This window comes from Parathielavia appendiculata, assembly GCF_033297405.1.
Source record: "Parathielavia appendiculata strain CBS 731.68 unplaced genomic scaffold N657scaffold_5, whole genome shotgun sequence".
Taxonomy (NCBI): Eukaryota; Fungi; Ascomycota; class Sordariomycetes; order Sordariales; family Chaetomiaceae; genus Parathielavia; species Parathielavia appendiculata.
The window spans coordinates 327,025-340,210 of record NW_026944224.1 but is presented as its reverse complement, the minus strand read 5'-3'; the positions used below and the strand labels follow the sequence as shown (position 1 = coordinate 340,210).

Sequence of the window (13,186 nt, the reverse complement as noted above, 5' to 3'; positions counted from 1 at the left end):
AACAGCAAGTGCAGTGATACTACTCCTTACACATATACTGTGTTGGTTTCTTTGAGGCGAACAGTGCGAGGCCGGCGTTACTATCGCTTTCCCGTGGACGCTTTCCCGTGAACGATTTCCAAGCCGCATGATGAGAGCGAACATATCCCGGATTCTAGGTGCGGGATTTGACGGCTTATCGAAGGCTACGCGCAGGTTTTAGTGGCGGGAGTCGCAGAATTAGCGGCTTGGGAGCCAAGCAACGTGCTGGAATCCCCGGCTTGTGCTGGACTCGCCTCTTGCGGCGGTTGGACGGAACAAATATCGATGTGGACCATTTTTTTTTATCTCGGAACTGCAGTTTCCCAGAAACCCCAACAATCTCCAAGTTTCGTGACGCACCCGCCATCGTCACATTTGTCTGTGTATTCGGCTTTGGGGAGTTCTTTCATTCACATTCCTTTGCACTGTCCGTGTTCTACCACGTACAGCCAGCATGCTGTCGCAGAGATTAATAGGCCGCGCCGCGGTCAAGTCCGCGTTCAAGCCGTCAGGGTACGGGTTCACCTCGGTATGGTGAAGTTTGACGCTAGTCCACTGACTTCCGGGAAGCTTACCGTCAATTGTCTCCGCGTCGCGATGGAGCAGGATGTATGCCACCGAGGCTGGTTAGTAGTTTCGGATGGGATTGGCATTGGTGCTACGGGGCTGACTGTGTGCGCAGAGAGGGACCTCGTCATTATCGGCGGCGGTGTCGCCGGCTATGTCGCCGCCATCAAGGCTGGCCAGGAGGGTATGAAGGTAAGGTGACGGACACAGCACGCGACTTATCTTGGGGCCGTGCCATCTCGCAGAATGTCCGCATGCTAACCACGCTCTGAAACACGCAGGTTACATGTATCGAGAAACGCGGCGCCCTCGGCGGTACTTGCCTCAACGTCGGCTGCATCCCATCGAAATCGCTCCTCAACAACTCGCATTTGTACCACCAGATCCTGCACGACTCAAAACATCGCGGTATCGAGGTCAACGACGTCAAGCTCAACCTGAAGCAGATGATGAAGGCCAAGGAGCAGTCGGTCGCGGGCCTGACCAAGGGCGTCGAGTTCCTGTTCAAGAAGAACGGCGTCCAGTACCTCAAGGGCATCGGCTCGTTCCAGGACGAGCACACGGTCAAGGTGCAACTCAATGATGGCGGCGAGACGAGCGTCAAGGGCAAGAACATTCTGATTGCGACGGGCAGCGACGTCACCCCGTTCCCCGGCCTCGATATCGACGAGAAGAAGGTTATCAGCAGCACCGGCGCCATTTCCCTCGAGGAGGTGCCCAAGAAGCTGGCGGTGATTGGTGGTGGCATCATTGGTCTTGAGATGGCGTCGGTGTGGTCTCGTCTGGGCGCCGAGGTTACCGTCGTCGAGTTCCTTGATGTCATTGGCGGTCCCGGCATGGACACCGAGATTGCCAAGAATATTCAGAAGATCCTGAAGAAGCAGGGCATCAACTTCAAGACGGGCACCAAGGTCGTCAGCGGCGACAAAACTGGCGAGAGTGTCAAGCTCAACGTCGATTCGGCCAAGGGCGGCAAGCCCGAGACGGTGAGCTTCCTCCCTAAGCTCCAGCGGAAAAGGCTCGCTGGGCGAACACTGGAGCAATGCTGACTTGGCCATGCATAGCTCGACGCTGACGTTGTCCTGGTCGCCATCGGCCGCCGCCCGTACACGGCCAACCTCGGGCTCGAGAACATTGGCCTCGAGCTCGACGAGCGGGGCCGCGTGATCATCGACTCGGAGTACCGCACCAAGATCCCGCACATCCGCTGCGTCGGCGACGTGACGTTCGGCCCCATGCTTGCGCACAAGGCTGAGGAGGAGGCCGTGGCGGTTGTCGAGTACATCAAGAAGGGCTACGGCCACGTCAACTACGGCTGCATCCCCGCCGTCATGTACACATTCCCCGAGGTGGCGTGGGTGGGCCAGTCGGAGCAGGACCTCAAGAAGGCGGGCATCAAGTACCGGGTCGGCACGTTCCCCTTCAGCGCCAACTCGCGCGCCAAGACGAACCTGGACACGGACGGTATGGTCAAGATGCTGGCCGACCCGGAGACGGACCGGTTGCTGGGCATCCACATCATCGGCCCCAACGCAGGCGAGATGATTGCTGAGGGCACGCTGGCACTCGAGTACGGGGCGTCGAGCGAGGACATTGCGCGCACCTGCCACGCGCACCCGACGCTCGCCGAGGCGTTCAAGGAGGCGGCTATGGCGACGTACTCGAAGCCGATCCACTTCTGATGAGTTGAGTGGAGTGGGATTGCGCGGCGGAGTGCGGGCCGGCGTAGCGGTTTTTCTTGTGTACCTGTGTACTTTAGCTTTGTTTTCCATCTTCAAGGCATCATCAGTAAATGGGCTTGGCTGGACAGCAGGATTTTGAGAGTCTAAAAAGCCTAATATAGTCAAGCAGGCGAGCAGCGAGTTTTGTGTTTGCGTTTTCGATGCGATGTTTGCTGGGGGATATCCTTAGATGGTGGACGGGGTTTATAGCAAGCTGCCGTGTGGCATGTGGGAAGATAGATATTCACTTTGTTCAAGCAACGAGTATATCTTTCCTTACAGATATGTTCATTGCTTGCTGTGTACGGAGCAGCGTACTATTACTTAGTATTGTAGTAGACTCACCCGAGGGCATAAGACGAAGAAGGGCAGGAACGTCGATTACATGGCTATATCCTTGATAGTTTTGAAATGGAAAGAATGAAAACACTAAACAAGCTGTATTCACTTACCTCCCTGCTTGCATGTCAGCAAGGTGTACCTCCTCCTCCATCTTCCAACGTTAACGTTACTGGAAGTCGTCAACAATACGTCCACACGCTAGACCCTAACCCTCTCTCCACCATCTCATGATCGTCGTTTTGTTGATCGTTCCACAAAAGGGGCATTTGGGGGGTCACTTCCATCCTACACAAGTGGGTCAATCGGCTCGCTATGTCCTTGGCTTCTCGGAGTCGGGAGCCAGCGAGAAAGCCGAGCTCGTGCAGCTGGCCCGGGAATTCTTTCGTCTTCCGTTCCCCAAACACGCATACCTTCGCTTGGACGGCAAACGGTGCGCCAGAGGAATTGTCAATACACTCATTTCTCAGGGGCGAGATTGACAGATATTGCTGTTACAACGGACAAGTGACGCTAGAGGTAACTTGGATTCTCAAGAAGCCTTGGCGATCTTGGAAGGACTGGGCGTCCAAAAGGTTTCTTTCGTACGATCTCGTAACCTCGTTCATTCATTGCTCATAACGGTAGCTTTCCTGACCCGGTTTTATCGACAACCTTACAGCACCTCTGCCTATCCAAGGTATCAAGGCCTACTTTTCCCTCAATGGCTGCTTCCAGGGGTTCACCCGCAGCAGCAGACGCTTCTCGACGAGGCGGCGGGCGCTCATACCCCTTATTATCACGCCGCGAGATTGAGGCCCTGATCGCCGAGGGCAGGACCATCTTCATCCTGGACCGGCATGTCATCAAGGCCGATGCCTGGCTTCCGTATCACCCGGGCGGCGACAAGGCCATCATGCACATGGTCGGCAGGGATGCGACGGATGAGGTGAATGGGTGAGTTCCCGCTTGCCACCTCGCTTGACAGCACCCCCCTCTCCAGTGTAAGATGTTAATTGTGTTGTATAGCTTTCACTCGCTCGAGGCCCGCCGCATGATGGACAAGTACCGCATCGGCAGGATTGAAGGCCGCTGGAGGAACTTTGTGCCGCCGATCCAGGGCGGCAAGTTTCGGCCCAGGGTGAGCGATGGAGAGGACGAGCAGGAGGACGAGTACGGTGTCAGCAGCTTGATCACGCAGCGGTTGAAGGAGGATGTCGCCGCGTTGTCGAGTTATTCAAGCAGCACACGGTCCCCGTCGCCTACCTTTGACGCCAACAAGGATGCAGCCCTTGGCCTTCGCAAGCGCAGATCGAGTGGTGGGATTGCGCGGTCAAGCTCGGCCACATCACTCTCTTCCGGCGACGACGACGAGGACGGCGCCGAAGTGCCAGCGCCGCCGGTCAATGGCATGGCGCACCTCGATGTCCTCACGCGCAAGGAGATAAAGCTCGACCTCAGCCGATACCCGCCGCCGGACCCGGTTACCCAAGAAGCCATCGCGGAGAAGTACCGCCTCCTGCACGAGCGCATCAAGGCCGAGGGCCTGTACGACTGCAACTACTCGGCGTACGCCATCGAGGTCTGCCGCTACACGCTCTTTTTCGTCTTGTTCCTCGTCTTCTTGCGGTGGAAGTGGTACATTCCCTCGGGCTTCTTCCTCGGCGTCTTCTGGCACCAGCTAGCCTTCACGGTGCACGACGCGGGCCACCTGGGCATCACGCACGACTTCCAGACCGACACGGTCATCGGGATTCTGGTGGCCGACTTTTTGGGGGGCCTGTCGGTGTGCTGGTGGAAACGCAACCACAACGTGCACCACATCGTCACCAATTCGCCCGAGCACGACCCGGACATCGAGCATATGCCCTTCTTTGCCATCTCGCACCGCTTCCTGGGCAGCCTGCGGTCGACCTACTACGAGCGCGTCATGCAGTACGACGCCGCCGCGCGCTTCTTCATCTCGCTCCAGCATTACCTGTACTATGTCATCCTGCTCTTTGGGAGGTTCAATCTGTACCGCCTGTCGTGGGCGCACATCCTGCTGGGCCAGGGCCCCAGACGGGGACCCGCGGCGTGGCATCGGTGGCTGGAGATGGCCGGACAGGTATTTTTTTGGACCTGGTTCGGCTACGGGGTCGTGTACCGGTGCGTCGACACGGGCGCATGGGACCGGTTCGTCTTTGTCATGGTCAGCCACATGGTTACGACGCCGCTGCACGTGCAGATCACGCTGAGCCACTTTGCCATGAGCACGGCCGATCTCGGGGTGGACGAGAGCTTCCCGCAGAAGATGTTGCGGACAACCATGGACGTCGATTGCCCCCAGTGGCTCGATTTTTTCCATGGGGGGCTGCAGTTCCAGGCGATACATCACCTGTTTCCGAGGATCCCGAGGCATAACCTGCGCAAGACGCAGCGGCTGGTGCAGGAGTTTTGTGACGAGGTCGGCATCCCGTATGCCCTGTATGGGTTTGTAGACGGGAATAGGCAGGTCATTGGGCGGCTGGCCGACGTGGCGAGGCAGGCAGCCATTCTGGCTAAGTGTCAGAGTGTGTTGGTGAGCGACGGGGGCGGTCATCATCATCACCATTGATGCGGGAGCTGGATCGTGTCCCGTTTGATGTATAAGGGGGATGTATTTGTGAGTGGATGGCTTTCTGCTTCGGCCGCCGAGCGGCCGCTATGTTATGGTCGGGGGGAAGGAAGGGTTAATCTCAGGGTTTGGTTAGCAGAGCATTGCCTTTTGGGCATTTTATTTTCGGCTTCGATTGGGTTCATAGATAAGCACAGTTAGCTAGAGACGTTTGTGTTTGCCGACCCTACCCCTTTGCCGGCTGGAAAGTGAATCAGACAAGTCGTTTTCACCCGAGGGATGGATGTGGATGTACGGAGCCGGCGGGAAAGAACGGGTGAGCCACCCGGACTCGTGTACGAACGGACCCGGGTAGGACGACGCCCCCCCTCTGCGCGGGAATGTGCAGGAGCCGGCATCCTGGAACGCACCATGCTTTTTATACATGCTGTGCAACACCCTGCAAACGGCTTAGACTCCCGTTGACAATTGACTGGACGGGCTCGGGTCTGGACGACCAGGCACTGTTCGCTGGGAAAGTGAAAGGGAGGTAGGTTAGGCCCCAGTGACACGGCATGTCTGTGCCTACGTACAGTACAACAGGCCGTCCCTTTCAGAAAAGGGGTTCGGGAAAGCATAACAGGTAGGTAGGGTCCGGACCTTGTTCGCGTGTCTTAGGGTTCTTGATTATTTATCCCAACGGCGGCTCCGGCACCCGACGGTGGCTCCATGTAACACGCCGATCTGTGTTTGCTCTCCTGCCGTTAATATTCGGCCAAGTACAGTATGTGGCCCAATGAGCCCTTGGGCAGCCATGCCGCAAGCCCCTATCTTACTGCTGAGGGATCTGAAATACGTCATGGCCCCGTGTTTGGGTTCCCATGAGGTACCCCCCTGGGCGAAAAGCGATCTGCAGCCCGGGAGATCGACAAACGTCTGGCTGATGTACACTGGCAGATAGCCATGCATGCATTCTGGGCTGGGGAAGCAGAGGAGTACCAATGCGGACTGCTGGAAGTCGGTGGCTGACCTAGGAAAGTAAGGCAACAACGTGTAACAAAGTCTACGTCTACAACCTATCGATGTCGGCCCATGAGCCTCACTTATACCTGAAAGAAAACCTTAATTCATAATGGCCGGTTGATCCTAGCAACGCGGCTCATGTCATCTACCTCACCCAGACGTTCTTAGTCCCTCTGACGACCACGAAAGCCCTCCTTCTTTGTCACTTCTCGCTTCAAACGAGGTTTACATCGGGGCCTCCCAGTCGAAGAACCCTATCCCAGGTCTGCCCTCGAACGGCGGCGCACGAATCGCGCGTTGTCATTGCTCAACACAAATTTTACTCGATTACTTACCATGTACTCACTTACATGATATCCGTACCTCCATCCTGAACTCAGGCAACGAACGGACAGCCGTGGGATTGAGAGACGCCAGTACCCGTGCCTGACGGAGACGGACGCGGATGTTGTGCAAGTTGACGGCCTCCCGCATTCCGGGTTCCGTGGACGTTCTATGGGCATCTATGTTACATCCCGCTCTAGGAGATGGGGAGAAACGGAGAGAATTGTTGGCTGGTCTCAAGGTAACTAACTCACAGGTTGTCTGCCGGTGGCCTGGCCGTTTATTGGTACACGTGCAAGTGCGGGAAGAGACCCTGTAGCGAGTCCAATCGTCACGACCACCTGCTTCGTTTGTGTAGAATAGAATCGGTGTGCTTTATGTATATATATTTCCGCTTGGTATCTTCGGAGAACAGCGCCACGCCAACTATTCAAATTCACCAACGGTCAAGTCGACGTTGAGGTTGTCAATCACATGCTCCATACCCTTTACAACCCGATCACCCTCCTTCAACACCACCAACCTAACTCTCTATCATTGTCGAGCGCACACATACCAAAGACAAAACCCAGCAACCATGGGCAAACCCAAGATGGACGAAGCCGCCGCCGAGCGAATTCGCAGGGCACGCGGTGACAAGGTGCGTTGCCTTTTTCTATCTGGCGCTGCCTCCTCGTCATCCTCGACTTCCTCCTGCTCCTGACTTTCATTCTGACATGCGATGTACACAGGACGGATTTAGCAAACGTGCCGCAGACGCCGCCCGGCGGAACGACCAGGGCGGTAGCTTGTTGTCATCCAAAAGCAGCAGTGACCCGAGCAAGAGCGGTGGTGGTCACAAGAACAGCAGCGGCAGCAAGAAGTGATTGGGAGTTGTTTGTTGCTGCTGTTGAGCACCTGCCCTGAGTTGAGAAGCCGAGCGGTTACGAGACGCCACTGCACCCCGCTGTGATAAGCTGGTCATTGATTGGGAGAGGGATGGGGAGTCGACTATAGAGGTTGCTTCTTGTGTTGCTTTTCTTGCCGGCTTCTTGTTGTGCTTGTTTTCTTCTTGAGCGTTGAGCGTAGAGTTGGATTGGCGAAACCATTGGACAGACTCGGGAAGGAGAAAGGGGGCCTCGATTTTCTGACCTGTAATTTACATTGTCGGGCAAGCGGTTCTTTTATTTCCACACACGCTAATAAGTATCCTTAATCGGTTGATTTCCGACTCCTCACCGACGTCCTGGTCCCCTGGACGTGTAATCTAGGCTCGGGGCGCTTGCCACCAGCGCCATTGCCGTGGTCAGGAGGTCCCGTCCGGACGCATCTACAGAAAGCCATGCAGCGAACCTCACTCAGACGGTGCCACTCACGCCCTGTTGGAGGAGGACCTGATTCACGTCGAGAGTTGCTATCAAACGGGCGGGCTGGGGCCACACCGTTAGAGCCCGGCGACATCATGTTTGGTGATCTCGCAGGATGGAGATGAAAACTGCCAGATCGTGAGACTGACATCTGTCGAGTCCTTCGAAGTTGGCATCCTGCAGTATTTGTGCTGATTGGTAGAAGAAGCCGTTGTGGCTGCTCATGCTGACTCTTCAGCAGGACAGGGATGGAGGTGCAGGAGGAGGCTTGCTGGAATCGGTGTGCCCTATCACCGCAGACGGGAGAGGTGGCGTGACGACTGGAGCAAAATTCATGGAGTAAAGTTTACCCCCAACCATGGGAATCTCCGGTCGTGAAGAAAAGGTGAAGATGGCCTTGTCGATGCACATTCAATCTCCTTGGGAGACCTCAACCCAGGTTCGACATGGGATCTCAGGTTCCATCGTCGTCTCACCCTGACCGCAGCAGGGCCTAAGCCCCTGCCCCAAGTCCCCTGGACATTCGTCGACATGCCAGATACCTAACTCTGATTCTTTTTCCCGCGATGCAGTGACATAAGTGGCTAGCCTAGTACCGGACGTAAGGCAGTGTAGCAGGGGTGCAAACCGACCAAAGGGCTCCACAAGCAGATCTAGAGCCGAACCTTCATTGTCAGTAGGATTGCCTACCTCAGACATGATGTAGCGCAAATGCGAGACATCGATCTGGCCGTTAGCAGCGCATTTCCGACCACACGGAAAACCATCGATGTGCGGCTCTGTTCGGTGTCGCAAGGTAGTCGGCCGGCATCACAAGGAAGCCGTGGCATTTCACGAATAAGTCTAGGGGAAGTTTTAACATTCGGTGTACTTGGGGTGAATACGTGCGCTTAGAGCCACGGACGGAAACGATGATCACAGGTTGAAATGCCTGGTTCCCAATCTCGTTGGCGGCCCGTATGCAGAGAACTTCAACAACGTCATGCTGACTTTCCCGTGTAGGTTCCTTGTAACACTTAGGGTACCAAGCAGGAATTGGCCGTTGCAATACACATGGACCGATGCAGACCCCCGGTATGTCGGGGACGAGGACTGCTATGAAGGTCATGAGTCCGATGGACAGTGTCTTTCTTGGGTAATCTCACCTTGCGATCGGGAACAGTAGATGCAGCTGCCGCTCAGTCGAGGCCCCACTTTCCTATCACGGGAACTGACTTGAACTGCTCCACTTTCCGTCTTGATGTGCCCCACAGCGGCCACTCGTTGAACCACACACGAAGTTGGAAGCTTGGATGCTATCGCCTTTTATCACCATACCAGTCAGCTCTGGCCTGTGATTTCATTCCCTTGCATAACCGCTGCTTAGCTTCGGTTGAGACCATCCATAATCAGCCACGGCCGGGCTACGTCCCCGTCTAGATTCATCGGCACATCTGTCCACACAGTACCGAGCAGATCCCATCACCCCGCCGCCATCCCACTCCCCTCGGCTGCACCCAGAACTCAACGCGTCCGCGGCATCATCGGTCCAGGGCATCGACGGTCGGCTATCATCCGTCTTGTCTGTCTCAAGCCGAGCCAGGACAGGCACCGAGACTCAAATACACAGCATCAGGGCCATGGATCCCGCCATCCAGCGTGCTCTGAACGATAAGCTGTATGATAAGCGCAAGGTTGGCGCTCTAGAGTGGGTCACCCTTCTTCATCTGAATGCCCTATTATTAGCTCCGTCGCTGTCGCGGCCACTCCATTACCGCCTCTCACCTCGGGTTCCATACTCGGACGGTTCACATCACAGCCACTCTTGAACGCTCTAACTTGTACGTCATCTACAACAGGCTAGAACGCGTCATCCGAGAGCTTGTTGCCCAGAAGGACTACCCGCGTGTGGAGGCCGTCCTCGATCAGCTCTGCAACGACTTTGCTTATGCCGTCCATCAGCCTCATGCACGGAACGGGGGTTTAATAGGTCTGGCGGCAGCTGCAATAGCTCTTGGTCCGGTATGCTCGTCCTTCATGCAGCTTCCGTTCGTGGCCTTACCCATCTGTACCCATCTGTCAACATTGATTCGCAAACTTTCGTGACTGGCTAAACCCGGCATTCCTGCTTACACTCGGCTGTGATTTTCGATCTCCCTCTTAGGAACTCGCTAGATACCTCGAAGTCATTGTCCCCCCTGTTCTCGCCTGCTTCACTGACCAGGATGCTCGCGTTCGTTACTACGCCTGCGAGGCCATGTACAACATCGCCAAGGTCGCAAAGGGCGAGATCTTGATCTACTTTAACCACATCTTTGACGCCCTCTGCAAGGTGAGCCAGCTCCCCGACTGTTGCCATGCCAGAGTCTGACAAGCTGACGTCTGAACGCAGTTGGGTGCCGACTCTGAGCTGTCTGTCAAAAACGGAGCTGAGTTGCTTGATCGTCTCATCAAAGACATCGTCTCTGAGTCCGCCGCCACATATGTATCCGTTCTGGAGCAGCCTCCTCCATACCGGGAGGACGACAAAGACGGCCCCGACGACTCGGTCGAGCTCCCTACAGCCTTCTCCCTGAAACGCTTCATTCCGTTGCTCAGAGACCGCATTTGGGCACTCAACCCTTTCACACGGACCTTTTTAGTTGGCTGGATCATTTTGCTTGATTCCATTCCAGACTTGGAGCTCGTCACATATTTGCCAGACTTCCTGGCTGGTCTCTTGCGCTTCCTGAGCGACTCAAACCGAGACGTGCACGTCGCCACTCAGGGCTGCTTAGACAAGTTTCTCAACGAGATCAAGCGGATTGCCCGTATCAAGAAGGGCATTGCCGAGAGCAAAAAGTCGAAAGAGGCGAAGCGCAAGCGGGTCGACTCGGCCGAGAGTGGCAGCGTGCGGCCCCAGCTCGAGGACGGCGAAGAAATCGACTCTGAGACGGCCGCCGACGACGATGATGTCGAGAGCGAAGATGACTGGGTCCCAGGCCAGGACGTTCAGATCAACCACAAGGCCATCCTGGAGATCTTGACTGCCACTCTTGATTCGCCATTAGGTATGCACGATTTGCTACGTGCGACAACACCCAGAGTGACATCGCTGATTGAAGTTGCAGAAGAAGATGGCTTGTTAGAGTCGCTGCGTTGGATCGTCGAATTCCTCGACATATGTCCAGAGGAAGTGCTCCCCTTTACGCCTAAGATACTGGCCCATCTCCTGCCGGCCATGGCTAGTGGTGTGGAGTCGATCCGCCAGGCTGCTGGGAGGGTCAACACTTCTCTCATCGACTATGTGGTCTCCTTGTCTGACGAACCAGAACTGGCGATGCCGCCCCCGTCTCGGATACCTGCTCCCCCGCCGCCAGTAGGCGAGCGGCAAGAGAGTAACGGTACCAACAGCGCTCGCGCGTCCTTGTCCGGCTCGAGAGACCTCGAGATCCGGAGCCCCACGCCGGCTCAAGGGAGGGCCATGACCCAGACACCAATACCTGATGTACCGGCCCAGCCTCAGCCGGACCTTGACTACGCCGCGGCGGTGAACTCGCTGACGCTGCTTTTCTTGAACGACCATGAAGCCACCCGTGTCGCTGCACTGACATGGCTGATCATGCTCCACCGCAAGGCGCCCGGAAAAGTGCTCGCGTTCAACGACGGGACGTTCCCAGCCTTGCTCAAAACACTTTCGGACCCCGCCGAGGCGGTCGTCACAAAAGACCTGCAGCTGCTCTCGCAAATATCGAGGAACAGCGAGGACGATTACTTTACCAACTTCATGGTCAACCTGCTCCAGCTCTTCTCAACAGATCGGAAGCTCCTTGAGACGCGGGGAAACCTCATCATCCGCCAACTCTGCACCAGCCTCAGCGCTGAGCGCATATACCGGACCCTGGCCGACTGCATTGAGAAGGAGGAAGACGTCGAGTTTGCTAGCATCATGGTTCAAAATCTCAACAACAATCTGATAACTGCGCCCGAGCTCGCCGAGCTCAGGAAACGTCTGCGTAACCTTGAAACAAAGGTCTGCTTCCTGTTTTAGGCGTCCTGTTGGCCGCATTGCGTGCTGAACTGACTATTGCAGGATGGTCAAACATTTTTCGTTGCGCTGTTTCGGTCGTGGTGCTATAACGCGGTCGCCACCTTCTCGCTCTGCCTGCTCGCGCAAGCATATGAGCAGGCTTATAATCTTTTGCAGATATTGTCTGTTTCACGCACTTGCTCACCCGCTATTGACTTAGCTGACATGTCACAGCGCGGAACTCGAAATGTCCGTCAACATTCTCATCCAGATAGATAAACTCGTGCAGCTTCTCGAGTCACCCGTGTTCACTTGTACGTACAGCTCCTTGGTGCTCACCCATTGCCATGCTGGGATCCTAATTCAACGACAGATTTGAGACTGCAGCTCCTCGAACCCGAGCGGTACCCGCACCTGTACAAGTGCCTGTACGGCCTGTTGATGCTCCTTCCGCAGTCCTCGGCCTTTGCCGCCCTTAAGAATCGTCTCAATAGCGTCAGCTCAATTGGGTACCTGCATATTGCGCCGAGGTCGTGCGTCTTCCCGCCCCGCTCCTACTTCCCTCTCATCACGCCCTACAAAACCCATTGGATTGACACACTTGATGAAATTGTAGCAACGCAACAACACCCAACGTCTCCACTTTTGATCGCCCAAACCGCCTCAAGGGCCGGGAAGAAGGTATCATCCGCTGGGGTGAACTGCTCGAGAAGTTCCGCGCCGTGCAGGACCGCGCCCGGAGAGTGCGTATGGTAGGTAGTGGGGGAGGGGGAAGCGGCGATCTAGATAACGCCGCAGCCGGCGTCGGGGACCTGCGGCTCCATGACGGCGGTTCGGCGGACCCGACGAGAGGGTTTTCTGGGCTGGATGGAGGTGCGGGAGGAGGCGTAGGAGCAGGAGGAGCAGGCGGGGGTCCCGGCAGAGGAGGAGGGCTGCGAGGAACGCTGCCTCTGATGAATGTGAAAGAAACGGCACCGCAAGCTGCTGGAAAGTCGGAGACGCCGGCGTCATCGAAGCCCCGGACGGGTCTGGGGAGGCAGTTTGGACGATTGGGAGGGGCTGTGTCTGGGCGAGGCAAGCGCGCCTAAGTTACTTATTTGCACATCCCTGTTTTCCGTTTTTCCCCCCCGGTTTAAAGCCGTGGTTTTTGGTCTTTTTTTCGATGTGATTTCCCTTCCCTTCCCTTCCCTTTCCTTTCCTTTCCTTTCCTTTTCTCTCCTCTCCTCTCCTCTCCTCTCCTCTCCTCTCCTCGGCGAAGCGTTGATTGTTGACCGGTTCTTTTCCCTTGTAATTTGACTCTTTG

At 56.1% G+C, this 13,186-nt stretch overlaps 4 protein-coding genes across 4 annotated transcripts; all 4 read left to right on the top strand.

Moving 5' to 3' along the window:
- Positions 1-70: 70 nt before the first annotated feature.
- On the top strand, positions 71-2,696 carry N657DRAFT_644379 (dihydrolipoyl dehydrogenase). Its single transcript, XM_062792752.1, has 5 exons — positions 71-534; positions 592-647; positions 704-780; positions 870-1,574; positions 1,653-2,696. The coding sequence occupies exons 1-5, from the start codon at positions 476-478 to the stop codon at positions 2,268-2,270; spliced, it is 1,515 nt and encodes a 504-aa protein (XP_062647949.1). The 5' UTR covers positions 71-475; the 3' UTR covers positions 2,271-2,696.
- Positions 2,697-3,048: 352 nt separating this feature from the next.
- N657DRAFT_594791 (fatty acid delta-6 desaturase) lies at positions 3,049-5,491 on the top strand. Its single transcript, XM_062789961.1, has 2 exons — positions 3,049-3,584; positions 3,657-5,491. The coding sequence occupies exons 1-2, from the start codon at positions 3,352-3,354 to the stop codon at positions 5,221-5,223; spliced, it is 1,800 nt and encodes a 599-aa protein (XP_062647948.1). The 5' UTR covers positions 3,049-3,351; the 3' UTR covers positions 5,224-5,491.
- Positions 5,492-7,126: 1,635 nt separating this feature from the next.
- On the top strand, positions 7,127-7,415 carry N657DRAFT_680205 (uncharacterized protein; the record flags this gene model as incomplete). Its single annotated transcript, XM_062796258.1, has 2 exons — positions 7,127-7,189; positions 7,281-7,415. The coding sequence occupies 2 exons, from the start codon at positions 7,127-7,129 to the stop codon at positions 7,413-7,415; spliced, it is 198 nt and encodes a 65-aa protein (XP_062647947.1).
- Positions 7,416-8,956: 1,541 nt separating this feature from the next.
- N657DRAFT_671212 (ARM repeat-containing protein) lies at positions 8,957-13,134 on the top strand (the record flags this gene model as incomplete). Its single annotated transcript, XM_062795584.1, has 9 exons — positions 8,957-8,969; positions 9,315-9,582; positions 9,734-9,896; positions 10,039-10,206; positions 10,267-11,886; positions 11,947-12,065; positions 12,118-12,197; positions 12,257-12,416; positions 12,500-13,134. The coding sequence occupies 9 exons, from the start codon at positions 8,957-8,959 to the stop codon at positions 12,969-12,971; spliced, it is 3,063 nt and encodes a 1,020-aa protein (XP_062647946.1). The 3' UTR covers positions 12,972-13,134.
- Between the last annotated feature and the right edge of the window lie 52 nt (positions 13,135-13,186).

What these genes read in the sequence shown, in the direction of transcription:
- N657DRAFT_594791 (XM_062789961.1), top strand. Translation starts at nt 3,352, where the DNA reads ATGGCTGCTTCCAGGGGTTCACCCGCAGCAGCAGACGCTTCTCGACGA. An exon ending in GCGACGGATGAGGTGAATGG is followed by an intron (nt 3,585 to 3,656) that starts GTGAGTTCCCGC and finishes TGTGTTGTATAG; the next exon opens with CTTTCACTCGCTCGAGGCCC.
- N657DRAFT_644379 (XM_062792752.1), top strand. Translation starts at nt 476, where the DNA reads ATGCTGTCGCAGAGATTAATAGGCCGCGCCGCGGTCAAGTCCGCGTTC. An exon ending in TCCGCGTTCAAGCCGTCAGG is followed by an intron (nt 535 to 591) that starts GTACGGGTTCAC and finishes ACTTCCGGGAAG; the next exon opens with CTTACCGTCAATTGTCTCCG. An exon ending in CTGGCCAGGAGGGTATGAAG is followed by an intron (nt 781 to 869) that starts GTAAGGTGACGG and finishes TGAAACACGCAG; the next exon opens with GTTACATGTATCGAGAAACG.